The following is a 21,924-nucleotide window of genomic DNA, read 5'->3' on the forward strand; positions in this document are numbered from 1 at the left end:
TTATGCCAAAGGGGGTCTGCATTAAAAGTCCGTTCTGTTTATCAGTTATAAAAGGATAAAAGGGACAATGAAACAATCTGAAGTGGATTAAAAGTAGTTAATGTATTCACTACTATTAATAAAATGGAATGCATTTCTGTGGCAGTAGCACTGAGGGTATCGATCATGGGCTAAATCCTTCACTAGACTAGAGATGGTCGTTCCCTCAAACTACAGACAAAGGGCAGGAGGTGGGTATGGTTAGGAGAAAACACAAAGAAAAGCAAGATGGTAGTGACAAGAGCAGGAGGCAGCATTTTCTGCCTATGCAGCCTTGTTTGCAAGTTTCAGTGGTTGATGGAGCAGAGGTTTAAGGTTATGGGAGATGCTGTAAGACATAACACATGGCAGTAGCTGCCCAGTGTCAGGGCAGTGTGGAGGGAAGTACAAGGTCCATGTTTGCCTTAACAGTATATCTGCAAGTCCGCTATATGTGTGTCCCGCCTGCTCCTGGACTTTTGCCTAGTTTGCAAAATTGGCATATGGGAACTATTTCAAATGCTGGGAATTAGACACTTGGGACCAGATTTCTAAGAGCTCATTAAGTCCCCTTTGCAGTTCAGGATCATTAGCACAGTTTTCAAAAGTGACCGGAGAGTTTAGAGCTTCCTTTTCTTGCTTTTTTCACTTTCCTTATGTGCTCTTAGAATTTTTACTATTTTAGGTTGGTGGCACACAAGTCTTGTTAGAAGTATAAGCAACCTAATAATGTGCCAGGAACATGAAAATGGTATGTGAAATGGATCAAAATGCAGCTGTGTCCAATTTAATGCAGAAATGTAATCTGTAGAGATTAGGTGTCCCAGATAGCCCTGCACTGAAGGAGAATCATGTCCTGTGTCCTAGGTCTCGAATGATGAAATGTGCCCACTGAAGTCAGAGTTTTGGTGCTGAATTTTAATGAGGCCAGGATATAGCTGGTAGCTACTGGTTCTTTGTGCTAATAATGGGAACTCTAAGCAAAGTATTATGGTCTCCCTGGGCTGCATTAGGCCCATGGATATTCCTTGGGTAGCCACATTCCTAGTTGTTACATTGTGTGCATCTTTTACTCCTCATTGCTTTTATCACAATTTTTTTTTTTTTTGGGGGGGGGGGAAGCGCCTTTGGAACAAACTGTAAAACAATGAGAAGTTCCACAAAAGTGATTCATCTGAAGCTTGTCTCCCTTTCATCTGCAGCTAACGTGAATGAAGAATAAAGAAAGGCCAAAAACCAATGTGACAAGCAAAGTCAGCCTGTTATCATCCCTCTTCTATCAGTAAATGAAACAATGGTTGTGAATGCCTAAAGATAATCCCATGGGCAGATAGTAATTTTACAGCCAGGTTTAGATCTAATAATATGCTTGCAGCTTATATGAGATCTGTGATGTCACTTTCTCTCATCCCATCAGTTAGTGCTGCAGTTGTCATTTTAATTATATATTATCTTTCTTTGGTCAGTCAAATAATTTCAGTCCTGTATATTCCACTCATTTGGCTTATGTAGAAAAACATTTAGTGGTCGTACTTTAGAAATTTTAATATATTATATTTATTCATGGATTCTAATTGTTGTAAAATGCTTTGCCCACTATTTACAGCAGAGCAAATTCACCCTGCTCAGAAGAAACAGCACAAATTTAATGCACCACTTAACACCTACTTTGAAGACTCCAGCAGGATTTAAGTGTTCAAATACCTTATCCTGATTATCTGCCCAGGTTTAAATTTTTCCCTTAGGCAAAATGTTTCCAGAAACAGGGCAGACAGACGGTTTGTTTACTTCAATAAATGATAGTTTGATAAATTTTCATTTAATATTCTGATATGGAAAACATTGTTTATGTAAGAGTTGTTTTTCTATCATGTTATAGCTCAGTTCTTAACGTACCAGTCTGTTTTAAATGATGATACCTGGATGAAGGAGTCTTTCATGGTGCTCAAAATTAAGACTCCTTTCTTAAATTGTGCGTTGAAACTAAGCCCCCTCAGCAAATGAAGGGACAGAATTTAATTTGTAATCCATAGTAATAACAACAATTGGAATGTAACAATTTAAGGATATTACAAAACATTATTTTTGGAAAATCACAACAGATCTATGGGAAAATCCAGTTTAAAAATATGTACCCTTTAACAAGGAGAACTGGAGAGTTCATAGAGGCTGCAGCACTTTCCTTTGGCATCTCCTGATTTTTTCAGTCATACTGTCTGCTGTGAATGCATAATTCAAGGTCACTGATCCATGCCAGGTAGGTAGCGGCCTGATGATGTTCCTGGTGATGATGAGCTGTTTCTTGGTGGTCTAAAGCCAATTTGAAAGGAGAGGGTGACAAAGCCCAGAGAAGTATCACCAGAACTGTATTAATTGGCATCTCAGTTGGCAGTTTAATCACTCTAGCCGGAAACCTATAGACTACCTGAATGCTTTTGGGGTAAGTGTAGAGCAGACAGAAGGAACAACAGGAGAAGAGGGTGAAGGCTGTGCTGCTGTGAACCACACTGCCTGTGAGCCATGTAGTGTAAAGCCACAAAGAAACTGTACGGTGCTGTCAGACCTGTGATGACCTGGCTTCCCATGAGTTGGTATGGCCCTGGGATGCTCTCTACTCTACTGTGCTAGGTCTAGATCTTTTGATCTAGATCTGGTTTTCCTCTGGTCAGCAATTGCCGTTGAACAATTGCAACCCCCTCCAGTTTTCCCCACTTCCCATCTTCATTCCTACCAGTCCTTTCCCTGATCCCTGGTAAGTACAGTCACTGGCTCTGCTGCTCCCCGGCTGCTGCACACCCAGACAGATATGAGTGGTTCCTGGTGTGTGGAGATCCTTTGTGTTTTCAACATCAGCCATGGGAGGCTAAAAAGGTTGGGAAACTGAATTTTGAGGTAGTCTGAAACTAAGCTGTTAAAATGCTTGCAAGGGGAGAGAGCTGCCCTTTCACTATTGGGTAGCAATATTAATGTACTATAAGGAAGTGGTATCTTTTAATATCTTTCTGGGAAATGATGGCCTGGTTACAACCTTAATCTCTGGAACACTGATTCCCAGGGGAAAACATGCAATGAGCTCCCCTAAATGCTTTACCTAAGGGGAAGAGGGACATGTATGTGTGTACCTGCATTCTGGAGCATAAGGGACAATCTGAAAACCTAATTACTGTGGCACTCTCTTCTTTTCTCTTCCTTCCCCAGCAGTTCCCTGGAGTTCTTCCTTTTCATGAACTAATGAACTATTTTATTCAAGAGCTGCTTGAAATGAGTTGAGCAGAGGTAATCCTCCTGAAAAAGTCTGATCCTCCCCTTGTCAAGGGAAAACTAAACAATTTATAAGAAAACTTAGTTAAAAATTTGCTAAATACTATGTACATTCCAGGAGCTATGTGTGTGTTTGAACTGTGGAAATGCAGTACAGATGTTAAAAAGCAAATATTTTTCTAAGGAAACAGCAGATGGGAGATTAGACACCTTCTAATAGTGTGCAGCTTTCCTGCCTTTGTAGAATAACCAAGCAAAACTTGTTTATATTTGAAAGAAGGTGGTGTCCGTTTAAGGATACACACTACATGGCGATATTAAATAATCCACTTTTACTGATTAATAAAGTCAGTAAAGCAAGGAATCAGTCTGGTCCTTTTGTTTTTCTAAGTCTGTCGGAGGGTTACTGCAATTCTGTTCTCTGCGCTGTTCTCATGGTTTGATCATGGCATTATTCACTGCATTTGTCGGGAAGAAATGGGAAGTGGGCTTTCCAGAAAGGTAAATGAGTGTCTTAAAGATACAGAGGGAATTTGTGCTAAATATGTGGTTTGAACCCAAATTTTAAACCTGTACCTCTGCTGTTTTAAGCAGAAGGTTGTCATTTCTCTAGTGTATGTTAAAAATCTTTTGAACATTAAATCTGGTGTCTGTGCTTGGGTAGCATACAGTGATTCTAAGAGGGGAAAAAAAGTGGCATTATGTTAAGAGGTGTTTTAGTTATTCACCTTTTAAAAATCAAGCCATTACTGCTTGCTTTTAAAAAAGTGTTCCTTCCTTCCTTCCTTCACTTGAAGAAAAATCCTTTTTTAATATTTTTTTTTCTTTTTCTTAAAGATGTAATGAATTTTATAACTTCCTCAGGATTTCTTAAGTGGGCATTTAAACATAGCAAGGCCTCAAACCTCAGAGAGAGACAAGCTTGAAATCCTTATTACTTGTGGTCACCAGTTGAAATTTCTTGATCAGTGTGTTGTTATCTTTCCAACAATGAATTGTAGGCCTATGAAATGTGACTTTTGGGTTTAGGCCTGGGCTGAAGTGTCTGGCTGAGGTGCTTTCATCACGAAATGCAGCTCTGCAGTCTCTCTACTCAGAAGAGATCAAGGACAGAACAAGTAACGAGAGTGCTGACTTTCTCACCTCCCTGAGGCGTGTTGATGGAGAAGCGGGAAGAGTTTTGCACTATTGCTGCATCTGTCCCAGTTCTGCAGCCCAGCACACCTGTGAGCCCAGCGCTTTACAAGCACTGCAGTCAGAAGGAGATAGCAAACGTCTGCTTGGTTACCTGCTGCCAGCGAGCACATACCAGGTCTGCTTGCTGTCACTAACCCTTTGCTCTTATCACACCATTTCTACTGCCTTCTCAGTTATGGATCAGAGTGCCTTATGGGATGCTAGACAAGGAACAGGCAGATGGTATAATGTATATATTATCTGCCCCACTCCAGCAAACCCTGCAGCAACAGTAACAAAATAATCTTGGCATCTGGGACTCTTTCTCCAATACCTCCATCTCTCCCCACTCCCTTTTAGTCTTTTTCAGCCACCGCAGGGTACCTTCATTTCTTCTTCAGCGGGTGACAGGAACGGTGTCCCTATCTCATATTTCATATGTCCCACCTCAGCTACAGTCTGGCATCCAAACTGCTGTCATGCACGTGAGCAAGCTCATTGATTTCTTGGAACATCGCTCACATACTTCAGCTTGCAAGAACATAGACTTGTACCAAAGGACAGAAATTAAATCAAAGGACCAGGGTGTTCATACTGTTTTAGCTGGTGAAGATGCCAAGTTGGCAAGGGTTGCCAAGAATGATCTTGCAGACAGTGCTGGGAGAATGTGAGTATCTATTCAGGAAAAGCTAACCTCACTTTCTAAGAGATCTGTGTTGGAGCTCCTTCAGAGGGCCTTCCAAAAAATGGTATTTTTGCCCCTTTCTGGGCACAGAAATTACACTTTAACCCACAGGAGGTCATGAGGCCAACAGGATGCCTTCAGACTTACAGGCAGGAAGGACTTAAATGCTTCTGTCAATAAGATTTGCATGGATTTTCCTCCTGTTTTCACCAGCCGGTGTGGGAAGTGAAGATGGATGTTTGGCTTTGCTGATCTGCAGCATACGAGAAACATCTTTTACTTGAGAAGGGTGGTCTTTAGGGTGGGATTTGTAGTGTTGAAAAAAGGCCTTTTGATCCAGAGTGAAAATAAATAAACAAACATGCTTAGTTGTTGGTAATATCAAGGGTTTCAGTGACTTTTTAAAATTGTGTTTATGGGGTAAAATCAGTCACTTAGAATATTGTTTATCAAAAATGCAGGCCAAAAGGTAGCTTAAGGACTCTTTCAAATAATGTTTGCAGTAAAACTTCTCTGAAAAACTGGAGGAGGAAAGAATTAAAAGGCAGACCTGTTTTTTTCAAAGAAACCTCTCTATCCTTGAAAGCGAGATCAAAAGTTCTTTTTTTTTTTTTCTTTTTTTTTTTTTCCTTTTTTTGCCAGCCCTACTCACACTTCCTTCTAAGTGCTGGTTGTTGTGACTATCCCCTGTTTTTCCTGTTCTTCATACTGTAGGGGAAGGAGTGGTCACAAGTCTGTTTTATGTGTCCATAAAAATAAGAAGAGCAAGAGTTCATTGTGCTTTGAAGGTGGGATCGAGCAAATACTGGTCTGTCACTGAGCTTTGTGGTGGCTTTACCAGCACAGGTAAAAAATGGAGGATGAGGAAGCCAAAAATAAAAAAAAAAAAAAAAAAAAAACCTTAGAAGGAACTGGGTTGGGTCTCTTGCTTCTCCTCTGCAATCTAGACCTGGCCCACCCCACCATGAATTTTTTTGCTTTACCCTCCCTTATGATGGCAAGGGGACCCTGTGTTTGTTATCCAGAGAGAAGTTCAAACACTGAAAATCCTGTTTATGCCTCTGGTAATTCCCTGTAGGCAATAACGTCAGTGCTGGCCACTTGTCCCAGCCTGATCCTGTGCTAGTAATGAGTATTCGCAGCATGCATTTCAATGTCTGATTAAATCTTTCTGAAAGGCCATCTGTTTAAGGAGGATGTGGCATAGGCTTTAATACTTTTTATACCTAGTGCTCAGTACTGCTGTTTCATGACCTTAGACATAAAGTTTGTCCCCTGGTTAGTTAGCATTTCTCCTGATACTCCATTCAGAGAAAATTGGATCAAGGCTGTTGCAACCTGTTGGGTCACTGTATGTCTTTGGGGAACTGTTCCTGAGTGTTGGGTCACAAAAGTTACAGAGACACCATGAGAATTTGCTATGTCCAGGGCTGAGAAAAAGGTATCTGTTTTCTGGGATGGGAGTAAAGCATCTTCAGCTGCCTTTGTTTCCTAGCACTCGGGGCAGAATCTGATGTAGTCATGTATCTGTTGATACCTGCCAAATCAGTAAGTAATCTGGCCTTTCTGTTGCACGTTCTCATCTGTGCAAAACAGCCAGCCTAAGCAGTGTTACGTCTATCTTTCAGGGTTATTTTCCTATAGGCTTGGAAGCACAGTTTTACTTTGCGATTCCTTCAGCATAAAGCAAATCTTCTACAACTTGTCTTTTCCCGCTTCCTGTCACTAGCTTTCCTTCATGGTATAGTCTCAGTAGTCATCCCATTGGCTGAAAGGAAAAAAATGTCACCCTGAAGTTGTGCACATTACCTTTCTTTTGTAATGTCTCTCTCTTACAGTTTCTCATCTCTTCTGTACGTTACCCTTGAGGTCTGTCCCTCCCAAGTTTCTCAGAAGATCCTGCTTTAGGTCACTGACAGCCCTTCCTTTTTTCTGCTTAATCTGTGATCTGGTTTTCATCCAGGGTGTGGGGTTTTCAAATCAGCAGACAAGGGGAACCTTGCCATAAAATGAAATCATCTGGAGATTAATTTTCTGCCTAACAGGGTGGTGGCCTTTAATGCCAAGGTGGGATATAAAATGTAATCTTTGTTTACAGAGCTTTTTTTTTTTTCTTCTTTTTTACTCTTGATCTAAATCTGCAAGAGATCTGTTGACTGGGACTGGCAGTTTTATGTATTTACTTTACCTTGCTGTTCAGAGCAAATCAAGCTCATGTTTGAGTACTTTCCCTCTACAAACAGATTTTCTTCTGACATATATAACTAGAGTGTCGCATCTAAAATCTTAATTTAGAAAAAAATCATAGATTTACTGACCTAATTGCAATAACAGAGCTTTCCCTTTCTCTGTCAGTTTTAACATTTTCAGTTTTGTCTTTCATATTTCATCTTCTTTTATTTTTTTTTCTTATACCTGCTATTGGTTCACCATCATTACTTCCTGAGTCACTCCCAGAACTAGGAGGGGAGTTGCAGCACTTGTGGCATTAGTGGGTGATCTTCAAATTTGTCTCTGTTAGTCTCTTTGTGTGTCTGTTTGCCTACAGTGACCTCTCTAAGCCCCACACACTGCCTTTTTTTTGCAATACAGTATGACCTTTTCTGAAGCAGTTATGAAAAAGCAGTTCCATGATGTTTCATTCTGGTTCAACTGTCTTGGCCGTCTGTTGGCATGTTTTGATCTCTGGAGATTTTCCCCTTGATCTGTCTCAACTGTTGGTATCTACTTTGCACTCCTTTGATATTTCTCCCTTTTCTCCTGTGTCTACTTACCTTAGCAGATCCATACTCCTGCTTCTAAGAGACATGGACAGCCCATCTTGCCAACAGGAGAAGCATTTATGCGGCCAGCATTTGGATGCCAGTTGCATGAAGTTGCTTTTCTTTTGAACCTGGTGGCAAGTCAGTCTGACCATCTCAGTGCACAAAGGTGACCAACGTTGTTTGCTGGGGCAATTCTCTTCTTGTCACCGTGCCCAGGCTTCCCTGGGGGATGTCTCTCCCCCCCAGCCTGCTGGAGCCAGCACAGCCGGAGGCCTTTGCTAGACCCCATCCGCTCATGGCTGTACCTGGATTTTGAGGACAATTTAACATTAGAGTCACTTATTATGAAAAGGGACAGATTGATTGTCACTGGAAACTTTGAAGAGAGGCTTTCTAAAATGTGTCCTTGATGTCAGCTGGCTGCGAGGTGGGAATCCCTGCGTGGCATTCCTCCATCTGCCTTTTGCTGAAGAGCAGCCTGAACGATTGCAGCAATTCCTCTTCCTCCTCAAAAATCCACTAAGGAAATCCTGCATCTGTGGTGGTCAATGGCAGCCTTGCCTTGGCTTCATAGCCTGTAACTGTGCAGGGCTTTCTCCACTTTCTTCACAGTGGCTACCCTTCTTTTTTTCCCTCCGCTAGGATAAGCAAGCTATGTCTAAGAGAGACAGAGGCTGGAGGGGAGCCGAGCACCTCCCTTCTGCCTTCAACAGAAATGTACACTTTTTAATAATGTAATCTCAATTAAAAACATACCAATTAAACTGGGCTTTTTAGTAGGTCTCTGGGGAGGGGGAGCCATAATTCACATTAAAATGTAAAGCTTCAGAAGCAGGAAGAGCTAGGTGCATTTCGAGTGCCCAAATATTCAGTGATTTTAATTACAATGGAAACTTGATAAATTGCTTTGTGCCACAATCCATTATTAACAGCTTAATGAATATCACTGCTGCCTTTTTAAAACTGCTCCACGGTGAAAACTGTTGTCAGTATTTCAGTTACAAATTCTGATTTTTAGCATCTTTGTCCCCTTAAAAAGGTGAGGAGGGTAAAAGTCTGCAGGCTTGGCTTTGGGTCTGGGTAAATTCTGCTGGCTGCAGCATCCCAAGAGAGAGACAGGAGGAAAGATGGAGATTTTGTGTTTCACCAGTACTGTGACTGGCCAGGGGTTAAATCTGCTCCTTGCACAGTTTAAGAGCAGTGTCACAACTGTTCTTTGGGCATGCAAAGGGCTCTTGTGCCAGCTGAGGGGTCACCAGAGCACGGGGCTACCTTTATATGTGCTGTTTCTCTGCACAATACCCCTTCATCAGGAGGACTGTTTGGGGTGTCTGCTCAGGAGTAAAGGGAAGCAATAGTGTAACCGCCCATGATCGAGCATGCCGATGAGCTTATTTTGGAGTGAGCAAAATGCAAGTTGGTTCGAATTTTCCAAGTTTTAGCTTAGCAAAAAGCTGACTTGAGGTATAGAATTAGGCAGGTCCTTTTGGAGCACTGAAACATAAACAGTGATTGTGCTCAGCTTTGAACAGGGATGAAACCTTTATTTTTTTCTTGACAGTTATTATGGCTCTAATTGTGCTAATGTTCAGATGCTATATATTTATATGTATTTATAGTAAACTGCTACCTTTCCTCCCCTTTTCAAAGCAGCTTAATATTTCAAGGATAAAGGTTATTATTAGGAATGTTTTTATTTTAGATGCTAACAGCGGGTATAGTTGTGGACCATTGAATTGTTAAGCCGCAGGGATTTAAATAGCTATGGTCTGGCTTCTGTGAGATTTATTATGTATTGTGGGTGTTCTCTTTTCACTTGATCATGTGGTCTGACTGGAGGGTCACAATCCCCAAACTGGGGTTACTGCCAGGGCTTGACAAGATCTGAGTGAGACACAAGGTAGGTCTCAGAACAGAAATGACTGGGAACTGCTCTTCTGATTCAGAGAAGTCACAAGCACGTATATGGGATAAACATGATTTGTCTGAATGTAATTAATGTCTCAGGTTTTGCTATTATTATTCTGATTATGTTTTTCTGGAAAACAACAAATGCTTATTCACTTTCCCCATCTCAGAAATGGCAGCGTTACTCATAATGATGGTAACTTGCACCCTGACAATTACACAGAGCTCTCCTGGTTCGTTATATCAATAATTACACATAGGATTTTTTTTTCTTGTGAAAAATCTTTCATTGACAGAGGAGTAATGATGCCTGTAAGTTGCCTAAGTATTGCTCAGTCAGGGATATGTAAGATGTGGGAGAAGTCCTCATATTTTTGGGGAGAAATACAGCTGGTATTCTGGCATGCTGTTAATATTCATGTGTTTCTGAAGTTGTATTTTTTCAGTTTGACTTTAGGAAGCATTCCAGACCACAGGGCTGCCTGACTGTCATTTTTCATGCATCCCTGTACTGGCAGAGGACAAAGTGGCATGAGATATATAAAATGCCGTCTAATTTTTCTTCTGTTCTTTAATTCACGCACACATGCTCCTTCTGTATGTTTATCAGTTTGCACAAAATGCCTATATTTTCAAGATAACAGCGGTGTAAATATTAGAAAATTGTATTGAAACTCTGTGAAGGAAAGGAGAGCAGGGGGAGAGTCCTTCCTGCTACTGAAGAGCCATCTATTGGATAAAACCATAACTGAACCAAGCATCCATGAAGCTGCGGAGGATAACACAATTTGTTATTGGTCACCAGGTAGCTGAAAATAATCCTTTCCTTCCCAATGCTGCTTTCACCCACGGCATTAGGAACCTGTCACCCTTCATGCGCACAAGTGAAGAGTCTCATGTACAGGCGATTTATGTACTATAGGTAAAAGCCAGTTTAATATAGCTGGAGATCCAGGATAAATCCTAATGTCGGGTGCAGGTGTGATCATGAATGGGTAAACCAGCAGTAGGATTGCCCGCCAGCAGCAGAGAGCAGTTGCTCAGAGAAGTAATAGAAAAGACAAGTGGTTTTTCCATGTTGCTAATAAAAACCATATAAATAACACTAACTGCAATTTTTGTAACAGTACATGTCATTTATATCAGTCTCACAGCCATAATTAGTTTAGTTAAAAAAGGCATACTTTTTTAGTTACCCAGAATTACTTAAGACCATCATAAAACCAAATAATGAGGTGTTCCTTCTCTCAAAACATATATAATCTATATGCAATGTGATGTAGAAAGAGAGGATCTTGAACAAACTGTGGGGAGAGATGAGGGAGGACAGGATGTGAATAGTAAATTCCCAGGATGGCCTTGAAGCGTCCTGGTGGCCCTTCGAAGTGAGTGGTTTGGCTTTGCAAGCATGTTGAAGAAAGCATATGGGGCAGGAAGAACAAAGAAGCAATAGTGAGATCCCTGTGCATTTTCTTGAATGTCAGGCAACTGCTAAAACCAGAACTGATTATTAATCAGGAATTAAATTTAACCAAATACAATTATAATCTGTGTCAAATAGAAAAGGAGCAGAGGGCTGCCTGCAACAGCAGCCTTTAGTCAGCTATTTGTGTCAGCAGAGGGTCAAGCTTCTGGGTGTCAGACACTTATCCTAAAACGTGCCCTTCCTGCATCCTCCCTCCCTTCTGTGAATATCGAAGGGGAGGAGTGTTGGATGGTTTACTGGGCGGACAGATAAGCTTTGGGGAGGATGTGTGCATACAGTGTGCAGCAGGGTGGTCAGCTCACTGCTGATTTGGGAGTCAGTGCCTGTTCCACACACTGATGTGCAGTGCGGGGGGCCTGGCCCAAGCTGTTCTTCCCCGGCACCCAGTGATTACTTCTCTTGCTGTTTTTGCCCACCAGGTATTCTGATAACCTCACTCCTCCACCTCCAAGCAGCAAAACACGTGTGGGGCAGGAGAAGCTCAGCTACTGTACGCACAAATCCAATATTTATTGTTTGTACTCTGATAATGCCAGGAGCCGCTATCAGTGTTGTTATCCTAAATGTTTTGCAAATACAGAATAAGGAGGTTGCAGACAGTGGGCTTTTATTTGCTACCAGTGTCTCTTGCTCACCGTGATGCAGGGTTTGGGAATGCTGGGTGAGACTCTCTAGCCATTCCATTTTGGGCTATTTTCTGAGCCTCTCCCACATGTGCATGCGATGGAAGGAGCTGTGGTGGTTACACGGTTGTGCTGTGCTCTGGGCTGAGGCTGCCAGCCCAATGTGGCAGAGATACCAACCAGCTGCCACGAAGTGCATGACACTTGTTTGCCATTAGGCTGAGTTTCTTATAGAAACGTACTGTTTCTCTTGACACCCAGCTCATTCTGCTCAGCCTGATATTGGAAGGAAACTCCCCAGACTCGGAGACAATAGTTAGTTCATTAGGGATGTAAATGAACCAGGCTGCAGGCAATCCCTTGGTTTTATACTGAAGAACTGCTGGAAGGGTTTCCAGCTCTCTAGGCAAGGCATAGGATTCTCTGTGGGCCCGCATAATTAATGAAACAATCAAATAGGTTTGTGACTTATTTTCTCTCTCCAATAATTGTAGTGTCTCTTCATCTTACCTATCACTTCAGCCAAGTCAGGCCTCTGGCTAGGATCTTTGCAGCTCACAGCCAGCAGGTCCACACACTTCAGATTAAAACCAGCCTCTGTCTACAAGAGACATAAAGACCCATGTTAAGTTTGTCTCAACTAGAAACAGTTCTTTGCTCTCTTACCATTCCCTAACAATTAGATCTGAAATTCAAGTTTATTTTCATCCCATCTAGAGAAGGAGGTAGTTGTCTTTCAAGATGTGAGCCCTCTAGTGCCACTTGCAGCAGCTTAAGGTGAAGGGAGATGGGTCCCTAGCAAAATCTTGATTTTAAGAATTCCCTCCAGCTTTATTTTCAGATCAAATTAGGCTTGCCTGTGCCTCTGTAGATTACTAATGGTCTTAGTTTAACTTTGTATTTTATAGGTCAGAAAAGTGCAAAATTTTTGAGGAAGAAGCCAGCAGTACCTTGAGCACTTTTCTCCCTCACCTCATGAATGGAGGCACTACCATGTGAAAATAGTTTTGTATTTTTCAGCAGTATAATTTTTCTGTTATCAGCAAGCCTTGTTAAAGACCTACTGAAGTAATATATATATAGAGAGACACGTATGCAAGTACAGGTTGTGGAGCCTCAGACATTGCTGATGTAGCTGGATGAAATCTAATGATCTGCAATATCTGCAGTGACTCACTGGAGGAGGGGAAACCTCTCCAGTGATGAAAATGGTTCAGTGCTGGGGTGGACTGCCTGGGGAGGCTGTGGGAAGCTGATGTTTGGCTGAGTTTTTAAGAACAGGTTAGATAAACAGCTGTCAAGGTTGGTTTGGCTGATCTTGCCTCGTGGAAAGTGGATGGAGTAGGTAACTTGCCGAGTTCCTTCCAGGCCTCTTTCCCCCATGTGATGGTGCTTTTGCCTTAAACTCTTTGAATCTGTGTAAATCTGTTTTCATCCAAGGTCTTAAAGGGTTTTCTGAGATCATCATTAGCTTTTCCTCATGGGGTTTTATAAGATTTGATGTGTGTTGTACCAATTTTACAGATGGAGAAGCTGCACCAGTCATAACTGCATTTTAAAGGCAAAAAAGGGAGTGCAGCTTTAAGCACCCCAACTTCTGTGGAGGACAATGCTTTAACCAGTAATTCAGATCAGCCACTCTAAAGATTTAGTGGCAAACTCAGCCCGTAAAATCCATGTCATACTTGAATTTACACTTATTCTTGTTTATTTTTATTTTTTAAAAGAACGTTGGTCACATATAGAAGATATGTTTTGTTACCATGTTGAATACTTTCCATGCTGAAGTACTTTCATCAGTTTGCTGGTGTACCTGCCCCTTCTGGGCCTGCTCAGCATTTCATACAGCACTTTTGCAACATTATTGTAGGGACGCTTCTTTTTTCTTTCAAGTAGAAAGGAAAGGCATTGCTGTGGCTTCTGATACCAGTTGTGGTGACACTGAGTATTCACAGTGTCCCCTCACTGCTGTGAACTACTGCCAGAAACTCACATAGAAGTTTAGTCATGATAATATATGAAAATGTCAGAACAAGACCAAATTTATACAAAATCTTCTCAGTCTGGGGTTTCACTACAAATGTTAAGATCAGGCCAGGCTGGCAAAAGGCTGCTCCACTTTCCAAGTGGGCACTCAGTGATTTTTTTTTTCTTTTTCTTTAAATTTACTCAGGTTTTTAATGCAGGTTATATTGCTTGGTAAGACATGCCTGCCCTCAGACATTCAGTCCATTTACAATGAAAACATTACAGTGGTTTCTCCAGCTGATTTTAACAAATGCAAACAAGAGTTTTTTTCTGCCAGACTGAAAGCCTCCCATCCACTCTCAAACAACAGCCTTACTCTGCAGTTCAACAGACTCCAGGTCCTTCCAGAGCTGAGTGTCACCCATGAGAACATCATGCCCTCAACCTTCAGATGCACAAATCTGAGGGCTGTCAGTCCTGGCCTCCCAGCTAATTCCAGCTTCTGGGTTCAAGCACAGTCAAATGGACTATCTCTCTGAAATATTTTTGGGCTGGATGTATTGGCAGAGAGACTAGCTTTTTTGTGATTTCATTGAGAAACCAAATGAAACCTGCAAGTGTTAGGGAGAGGTTGAATTTGATCCTTTCAAAGCAGTTTGGCAAAATGATAGTTTTAGTGGTAATGCATGTTGTGCTTCTTTTTCAAAGTGATCTGGGTACCTATTGAAGTGCTTTAGTAATAACTTCAGGGTCACACAGGTTTGTCTCACCTAAGAAGATGATTGCTAAATCAAACTTACAAAAACTGCCCTGGATATAAACTAATATAGCAGTGTTTGTACAAGTTTGTAGGAAACTTAAATATTTCAGAGATGTGAGCTTTATACCAGTTAGATAAGGATTCTGAAGCTTAGCTTCTGCTTTTGTGAGCTGCCATCAGAACATTTGAGTGGTATTATATTAACAGCATCCCATTCATATGTTGTTTGCACCACAGCAAGTGCTTTACAGAATACCAACCAATTATGTCTTCTACTTTGGTTCCTTGCTTCATCTTCAAGTTGCTTTTTGTAGCTCTGGGCTCTTTTGAACAAAAAAAATGGGGAATTGAACTATCAGAGTGGTACAAAATTTGAATATAGTTTACAGAAAATAAAACTGAAATCACAACATTAGTAACAAAATTTCCAACTAATACATTTGGTAGGTTTCCTTAAGTAATTTTTGGCTTCCCCTTGCAGAGAAGTCACATGGCTCAATCTCTTTACCAAAAGCATAACCCAAGGGTCCCCTGGATCCCCAAAGCAGCGGTGAATTTGCCAGAAGGTCAGCTGGTATGTCAGTCTTAGATATGAAAACATAGTTCCCTGTTTAGGATGGAAAGACCTGGAGGACATCCCCCACCCTCCCCCTCAGGACCCTTGCCTCCTGTGAGAAAAGTCATGATACATCACGCATGTGAGCAATATATCTCTCTTCTTCCGACAGCTGAAAAACTTAAAAGCAGTGATTTGAGGAGGGGTGATAGATACCGCCAGATTGGCCTTCCCCAGTGTAGCACACATCTATTCTTCCAGTGTGTAGCACATAGCTCGTTACGGTTCTGTGCAGAATGATTTCTCTGCATGGCCAGGTGATGTTTAAGGAGACTAATGAGAGAAATGATACGGCCCAGAACACTGGTGTCAGGAAATATATTGCAAGGTGTCTATCTTGGGGAAGCTGAAAGCAGAGCTTGTCTTATTATATATTTCAAAGGGGATGTCTGTGTCACCACCAAGTTAGACATGCACCCTGTCCCATACTGCATTCAAATTAGAGTTTTTCAAATAGTAGCTTTCTATTCAGTTTTCATTGGCTTAATGATAGGCTCTGTGTTGTATGGGTGCAAAACAAGAGTCCGTTGCATTGGAATGCCATTCTTTTGAAGTGGGAAATTGTTTCTGAGGCTATTGTAATGTAACCATGCAAGTGTCAGAGGACAGGATAGAGGCTATTATGGGCTTCTGCTTTTTGTGAGGAAAATCAAACAAATGTCCCCGATGGAAAAAGGAAGCCAGCAGCTATGTGATGACCAGAGAACGTTTTTGTGCAGTGATACTGTCAGTACCTGGTCTGTGTCAAGCTAGAATCTGCCTCTTTTTTTTTTTTCTTTTTTTTTTTTTTTTTCTGCTGAAAAGTGGAGAAAACCCCTGTGAATTTTCATGAGGTACCTTTTCCTCATTTGCAGCACTTAACAATCCAATTATATTTGGTGTTGTGCTAGTGTTTGCCTCTATTGCCATTGTTAGGTTTTTGAGTCAGAGTGATTTTTCCATCCTGATAGTGCAGAAGAAAAATATGTTTCATTATGACTGGTTATAACCCTGGAAATCTTTTCTCTTGCTTGAGTTGATGATGATTTTTTTATGTTGCATTCTATACTGATGCATAAAGTGAAGTAGAATGAACCATAAGGAAGAGAAGCTTTGCAAAAATATAGCTTCTTCCACTGTGTAGAATTATCCTGAGAAGAGCTTTCATCTCTGTAATTTTTTGGGGCTTTTTTCTCCACTGTTATTCTAGTGGTTTTTACAAATGAATGTTGTTTTTGTAAGGATTGTTTATGAAGCCATTGCTCTCAGCAACCCCTGCTCACCTGTGAACAAATTACATGGCACAGATAAGGTAGCGAGTTGTTTCTCAGTAGGGTGACCTTATAAACAGATTCTGCAACAAGACAAGCTTTTAAATACCTAACCAAATATATTATGTGAGTAATAAAAAGAGCTCCTGAAAATGGCCACAGAGGCATTTCAGAGCATATTCTTGGGAATAGTCACTTGTGCTAGCATTCATTAAGTTTGCTCTCAGCAGAAATCCTCATGAATGAAATTTTATTCACTAGTCATTACGATTATTACTTTACTATCATAGTAATAACCAGATGCTTTGTATAAGGCAGGGACCTGATTTTGTCTAAGGCTGGAGAAACATCTTATAGGGTCTCCAGAGAGTGTATTGTCTAAATATAAGACCAAACTCAGCTAACAGCTCATGACTAGGAACTGCAAACCCTCAGAGAGCAATGAGTTTGTTTACAAGAAAGTTCATAGCCAGAGAAGGATGATGCAGAACCATACCAAATGTTATACTATTTGAAGTATAGTATGTTACAGTGTTACTGAATATGAATGTAATTCTACATTTTTATGTTATAAAGGTAGTTATAAATGTGATGATGACTGGTCTTTCAGATAAAATGGAATATCTCTACAGATGCAGTTCATTACTATACTGGACTAGTTTGTTCATGCACTAATGAACACACTAGAACTGGATTGGTTTGGTTTTTTTATTTATGTAAAAAATGGCGTAACCCAAGTGTACATACCAGGAAAATCACTGAAGCATAGGCTATGCCAAAGAGTCGGACTCTCAGTTGTTCAATACATGGACTCCCAGAATGTGAATAAAGCCCTTCTTGGAAAAGTTAAATGAGATTCTTAGCTATGCACAGCTGAAGTATGGATAAAGTCTTGTTTCCTCCGGTCTAGAAGAGCATACAAGAGCAAAGGTATCCTATCATGCTGGAGGAGGATGACTGTGTCAGGGCGGTTGGAATTTTTGGCTTGCTGTAGTAGAAATGAGAGATCAAGGAAGCATGGACAATTTGAATATGGAAATTGTGCCTAAGCCTAGGCACAAGGAAGTATTTTCAGACCTGGAGCTCATTTGCTGAGCACAATGTATATAATGCTGCTTTTTGTGCCTTCAGATGGGGAAAAAGCATGTATCCCATGCCTTGGAGGTGTTGCAGTTTGACTGGCCAGTTTGTAGAGTCCTTCAGTGTGCAGTGACTGGCACTGGCTACTATCTGGAGCATCGATTCTTGGGTGCACTGGGGTGCAAGATGCACTGTGCTCATGGGTACAAAGTACATAATGACACGTGCAAAATGAAAAGGTTCTGTGGTGTGGAGAGAAGGAGCTGTTAAAGAGGCAGTATGCTAATCCTTTGTATTACTCAAACCTCAAAATAACCATTGCCCTCTGCCTGTAGCTCAATCACAACAGTTTGTTGGCAGAACAAAGCACAGGACACAGTGTTTCTCTTCTTTTCTTGTCTCACTGCTCTTTTTTCCCATGTAATGGGAAAAAAATAAATCTGATTAAGTCCTTTGACATTTATAATTAATTAGTCCTTCCTTACTCTTATCTTGTTTGCCTGTCCTTTTCCCTGGCTTTTCCTTTTTCTACTTTATCTCTCAATCGTCAGATCCAAGAAATCATTCAAATTATTTATTTTTAACAGATAAATGCAGCTTTACAGGATTTTTTCTTGTGAAGAAAGATTTGGTCCCTTCTTTTGTCCATCCCACTGCACAAGTTGTCATGTTCTGGCACTGCAGTCACTTCTGAGTCCTTGAGCTATCATGTATTCTGTTGGTATTTGAGGAATTGAAAATCAATCACATAGCCTTATGGCTTAGGTTCAGCACAATTCTATTATACCCTCTCCCAAAAGTCAATTCAAACCTTTTGGGTTATATTTCAAAGCCTAATCAAGCTTGCTGTCCAGACTGGTTTGGAGTCAACTCACTCTTGTCCATAAGTCTGTGTATTAGAGTTTTTCTGGCAGAAACTAGTGCAAAAGAAAGCAGTTTTCATAGTAGTAGAATCATTCAGTGGGCATTTTGTAAGACAAGCTACCCAAACAGGTTTTATAGTAGAGGAATGCTTACTGTTGTAATGCATTTCTGCTAATATGTTTAAAAAAAAAAAAAAAGGTTGGTACTAGTGGTCATTACTGTACTTTCTCATAAAAAGATGCACCAGTTTCTTGACATCAGTTTCTAGTCCTGTCTTTTTAAGCTGGTACAGAAGTCATTGTAGATGCAACCCTAAACCCAGATGGTGACTTTCATGCTTTGGACAACATAAACAAATGAGGATGGTGCCTCCAAGCAGGTGGGCCAACTCCTCCAAGCATGAGTTCTGCCACCTCCACTTGGCAGGTGCACATAGGACCATATATTCACTATGACAATCCCCTTACTTTCAGCAAGTGCCACAAACTCACCCTGAGAATGAAAGAAGCTCTGGGTGGAGCTGGCCATTAGCAGTCCTCTGTGAAAATATGTGCCTGTTATGTACTGGGGGCAGATCAGTCTCATCCCACTGGGAAGAAAGCAGTGACAGGCTCTTGGTGATGGCCTTTCCAGCTGATTTATAGAAGTCTCCTCATTTGGTGAAAGGCTGATGGCCTTTCTGTGGGAGCCAAGCAGGCAGTATAAATGGGAGACAGCTCTCTGCTTCCATCTCCCTTAGGTAAAGGCATTGCCTTGTGACCCACTCTTCATGCTTCTTCTCATCCTGTATTCTGCAGAGGCGCAGAGATTTTCTCCAGTGGATGCTTGATTCCCGCAGCTCAGCTGACTCCCTGGCAGACTGGTGTTTTGATGTGATCAGTCCATCTGCCACTTCCAGACAGAATGAGGAATCTCTTGCTAGCAGAGCCCCATCTGAAAAGGTTCAGAAGACATTAACAGATGATGAGATAGCAGGCCAAGCTTTCCTGTTCCTGATCGCTGGATACGAGACCACCACTAGCACACTGTCCTTTGCCACGTACTTGCTAGCCACCAACCCAGAGTGCCAAGAGAAGGTGCTTCAGGAGGTTGACGAGTTTTCGGCAAAACACGTGAGTACAATGCGCTGGTGTGGAGCTTCATGCAGTGAGCAAGGCAGCATGAATGTTGTCATGCCACTGTGGCACCTGCATGACCCCTATTTGTCTCAGTTATGTATGCATATGTTAACATTTTATTAAGATTTTAATCCAAAAATTCAAAATTAATCTATATTGTTTAGGGGTTTTTTGGAAACTGTTAAATAATGTCACTTCACAGCAATTGAAGAGATGGCCCAGAAACCTTGTGTCATAGTGAAAGCTTAACCTTTAGAACATATTTTACATTATTGAAGTAATCCAGCTGTCACCAGACTCTAAAACTACATGTTTATATTTTTTCTTGTTGTCCAGATACATTTTTTGGTTTTGTGGTCAATTTTATCCACTGATCTTTGTGAGGACATAAACAGCATTCTTACAAACCATAAACTGTGAAGTTTTGCTTTAAATGTTCATACTTCTTTTTTTTTTTTTTCCTTCAGCAGCAGAATATTTGTGTATGCATCAAAAAAAAAAAAACACCCCACACTATCTAATTCTCATATACTGTGTTCAAATTACTTCTCCTTCACTAACTCTATTTACCAAAGGCATGTTTCCTGGATAACTCTTGACAATATTTTGCGTATCTAGCAGACCATGCAGTAGCCATTCTTCCACCTCACAATCTCTGCAAAAGTTGTTAGGAGAGTTAAGACTGAGCGTCTTTTTCTTTTTATGAACACTCTTCTAATGGATCGTGAGGCTAACAGGAATAAAATGACACCAAGCATGGCTGTCTTTCAGGATTTTAGGTGCTGGATTTGCATGCTGAAATCCTTAACTATACAATTTTGTGAGTTTCAGACTTTTTATGCATTCCATGCTCTGTGTTGCACACTATACTGAGTTGTATAATTTTCTGCTTTGCTGGTAACAGAAAATTCTTGACTATGCAGAAGTGCACCCATTCAAAAGCTACCATTTCCCTCCTTTTGGTTGCGCAAACCTAAAAGCCAGGATTTGTGTACACAGAAAATGTCTTCTTTTGTCTTGCATGATGAAGTGCTGAGTGTGGTGGTCCTACATCTAAGATTGCTTTTGCTCTCAGGATGCAGATGGATGACAGCAGTGGAGGTTAGGACTGCGTAATCTGATCCACAGAGCTTTTTCTCAGTGCGTGCTTCATACCTCTGGTGTGAGTGAACTCAATACAATGAAACCATTGATGTGTTACATTCTGATTTATAGGGCTTGGGTTATATTCTTAGGTTATTAGATCTACAACACTCCAGCTGGAGCATGTTTACCTTTTTCATTCAAATATGGCAGACCTAATTATGCCCTTGCATCCGGTTAGTTCAGCTGACTTCCTGAAGGCCTGCAAAGATGTGAAGATGCAACTTGGCCTGGAGTATGTGTGGTTCACTTGTTAATACTGATGGCAGAGTTGCACATATTATTATGTGCCCTATTATGCAGCCCCAAGGAGAACATAGTTCATCTCCTCGCAAGTTCCCAAAAACTGACAGCATAAGAAACCAAAGTGAAATTGCTGCAAGAGGTATCCTATATGATAGGTATACAATGTCATTCACATCTGTCCATAGGTGGGTGTGTGAATTAGTGAACTTTTCCAAGTAAGTACGTAGAAAGCTGACTGCGAGCAGTCTAGCGTGGACTAGATGGCCTTCAAAGGTCCCTTCCAGCTGCAACTATTCTGTGATTCTGTGGTTAACTGGCCGATCACTTACAGACATTTCATACAAGGAGACCACATATGTGGCTATGCCTATGCTGTCACGACCCAACTCATAAAACCACCCTGGGTGGGGTTTGCGGAGGTTCTGTTTATTCCCTTGGGGCAAATTAAGGTGAGACGACACCAAAGAACTGAATACTGGCTTATAACTTTAATGCATATATTTGTTCGGGGGGAAAGGGAAATGTAGGGTATAAAATGTGGAATGTAACAGAATTATAAAAGAAAACAAATTACTTGGTAAAGACAATTCATGACAACACTACCAACCGCCAACAACACCGAATCTTACAGCAATGTGATAACGACAGCATAACTTCCAACAATACTAAGAAACCCGCAACCGCTCGTAAACCTTACAATCACTTAACCCACAACCGTTCACAACACTTGCAATCACTTTTCAGTACTAAAATGAACAACCTATGGAAAACTTGCTACACAAGCCCCAAAAGGAGCTGGCATAAAACTTATAAGGTGCTGCCATATGTGCCAGAGAGAGAGAGATCAAGAGATGCTTGAAGAGAAAAGAAAGGAAAAGGAGAGAAGAGAGAGAAAAGTTTTCACCACTCTTTGGATCCTTGTTGATGAGCGTCAACATCTTGGGGCGGGAGAGGTTG

General features: G+C 41.1%; 1 protein-coding gene across 1 annotated transcript in view; it reads left to right on the plus strand.

Annotated features, from left to right (window-relative positions):
- Window positions 1-21,924, plus strand: part of LOC104463476 (thromboxane-A synthase-like) — a gene marked incomplete at its 3' end in the record, with an annotated part of 100,794 nt that overhangs the window by 19,983 nt on the left and 58,887 nt on the right. Inside the window, exon 6 of the mRNA XM_010075872.1 lies at window positions 19,258-19,572. Within this exon, the coding sequence (XP_010074174.1) occupies window positions 19,258-19,572 (315 nt within the window). The remainder of the gene's footprint in view (window positions 1-19,257; window positions 19,573-21,924) is intronic.

This window comes from Pterocles gutturalis, unplaced genomic scaffold, assembly GCF_000699245.1.
Source record: "Pterocles gutturalis isolate BGI_N339 unplaced genomic scaffold, ASM69924v1 scaffold2816, whole genome shotgun sequence".
Taxonomy (NCBI): Eukaryota; Metazoa; Chordata; class Aves; order Pterocliformes; family Pteroclidae; genus Pterocles; species Pterocles gutturalis.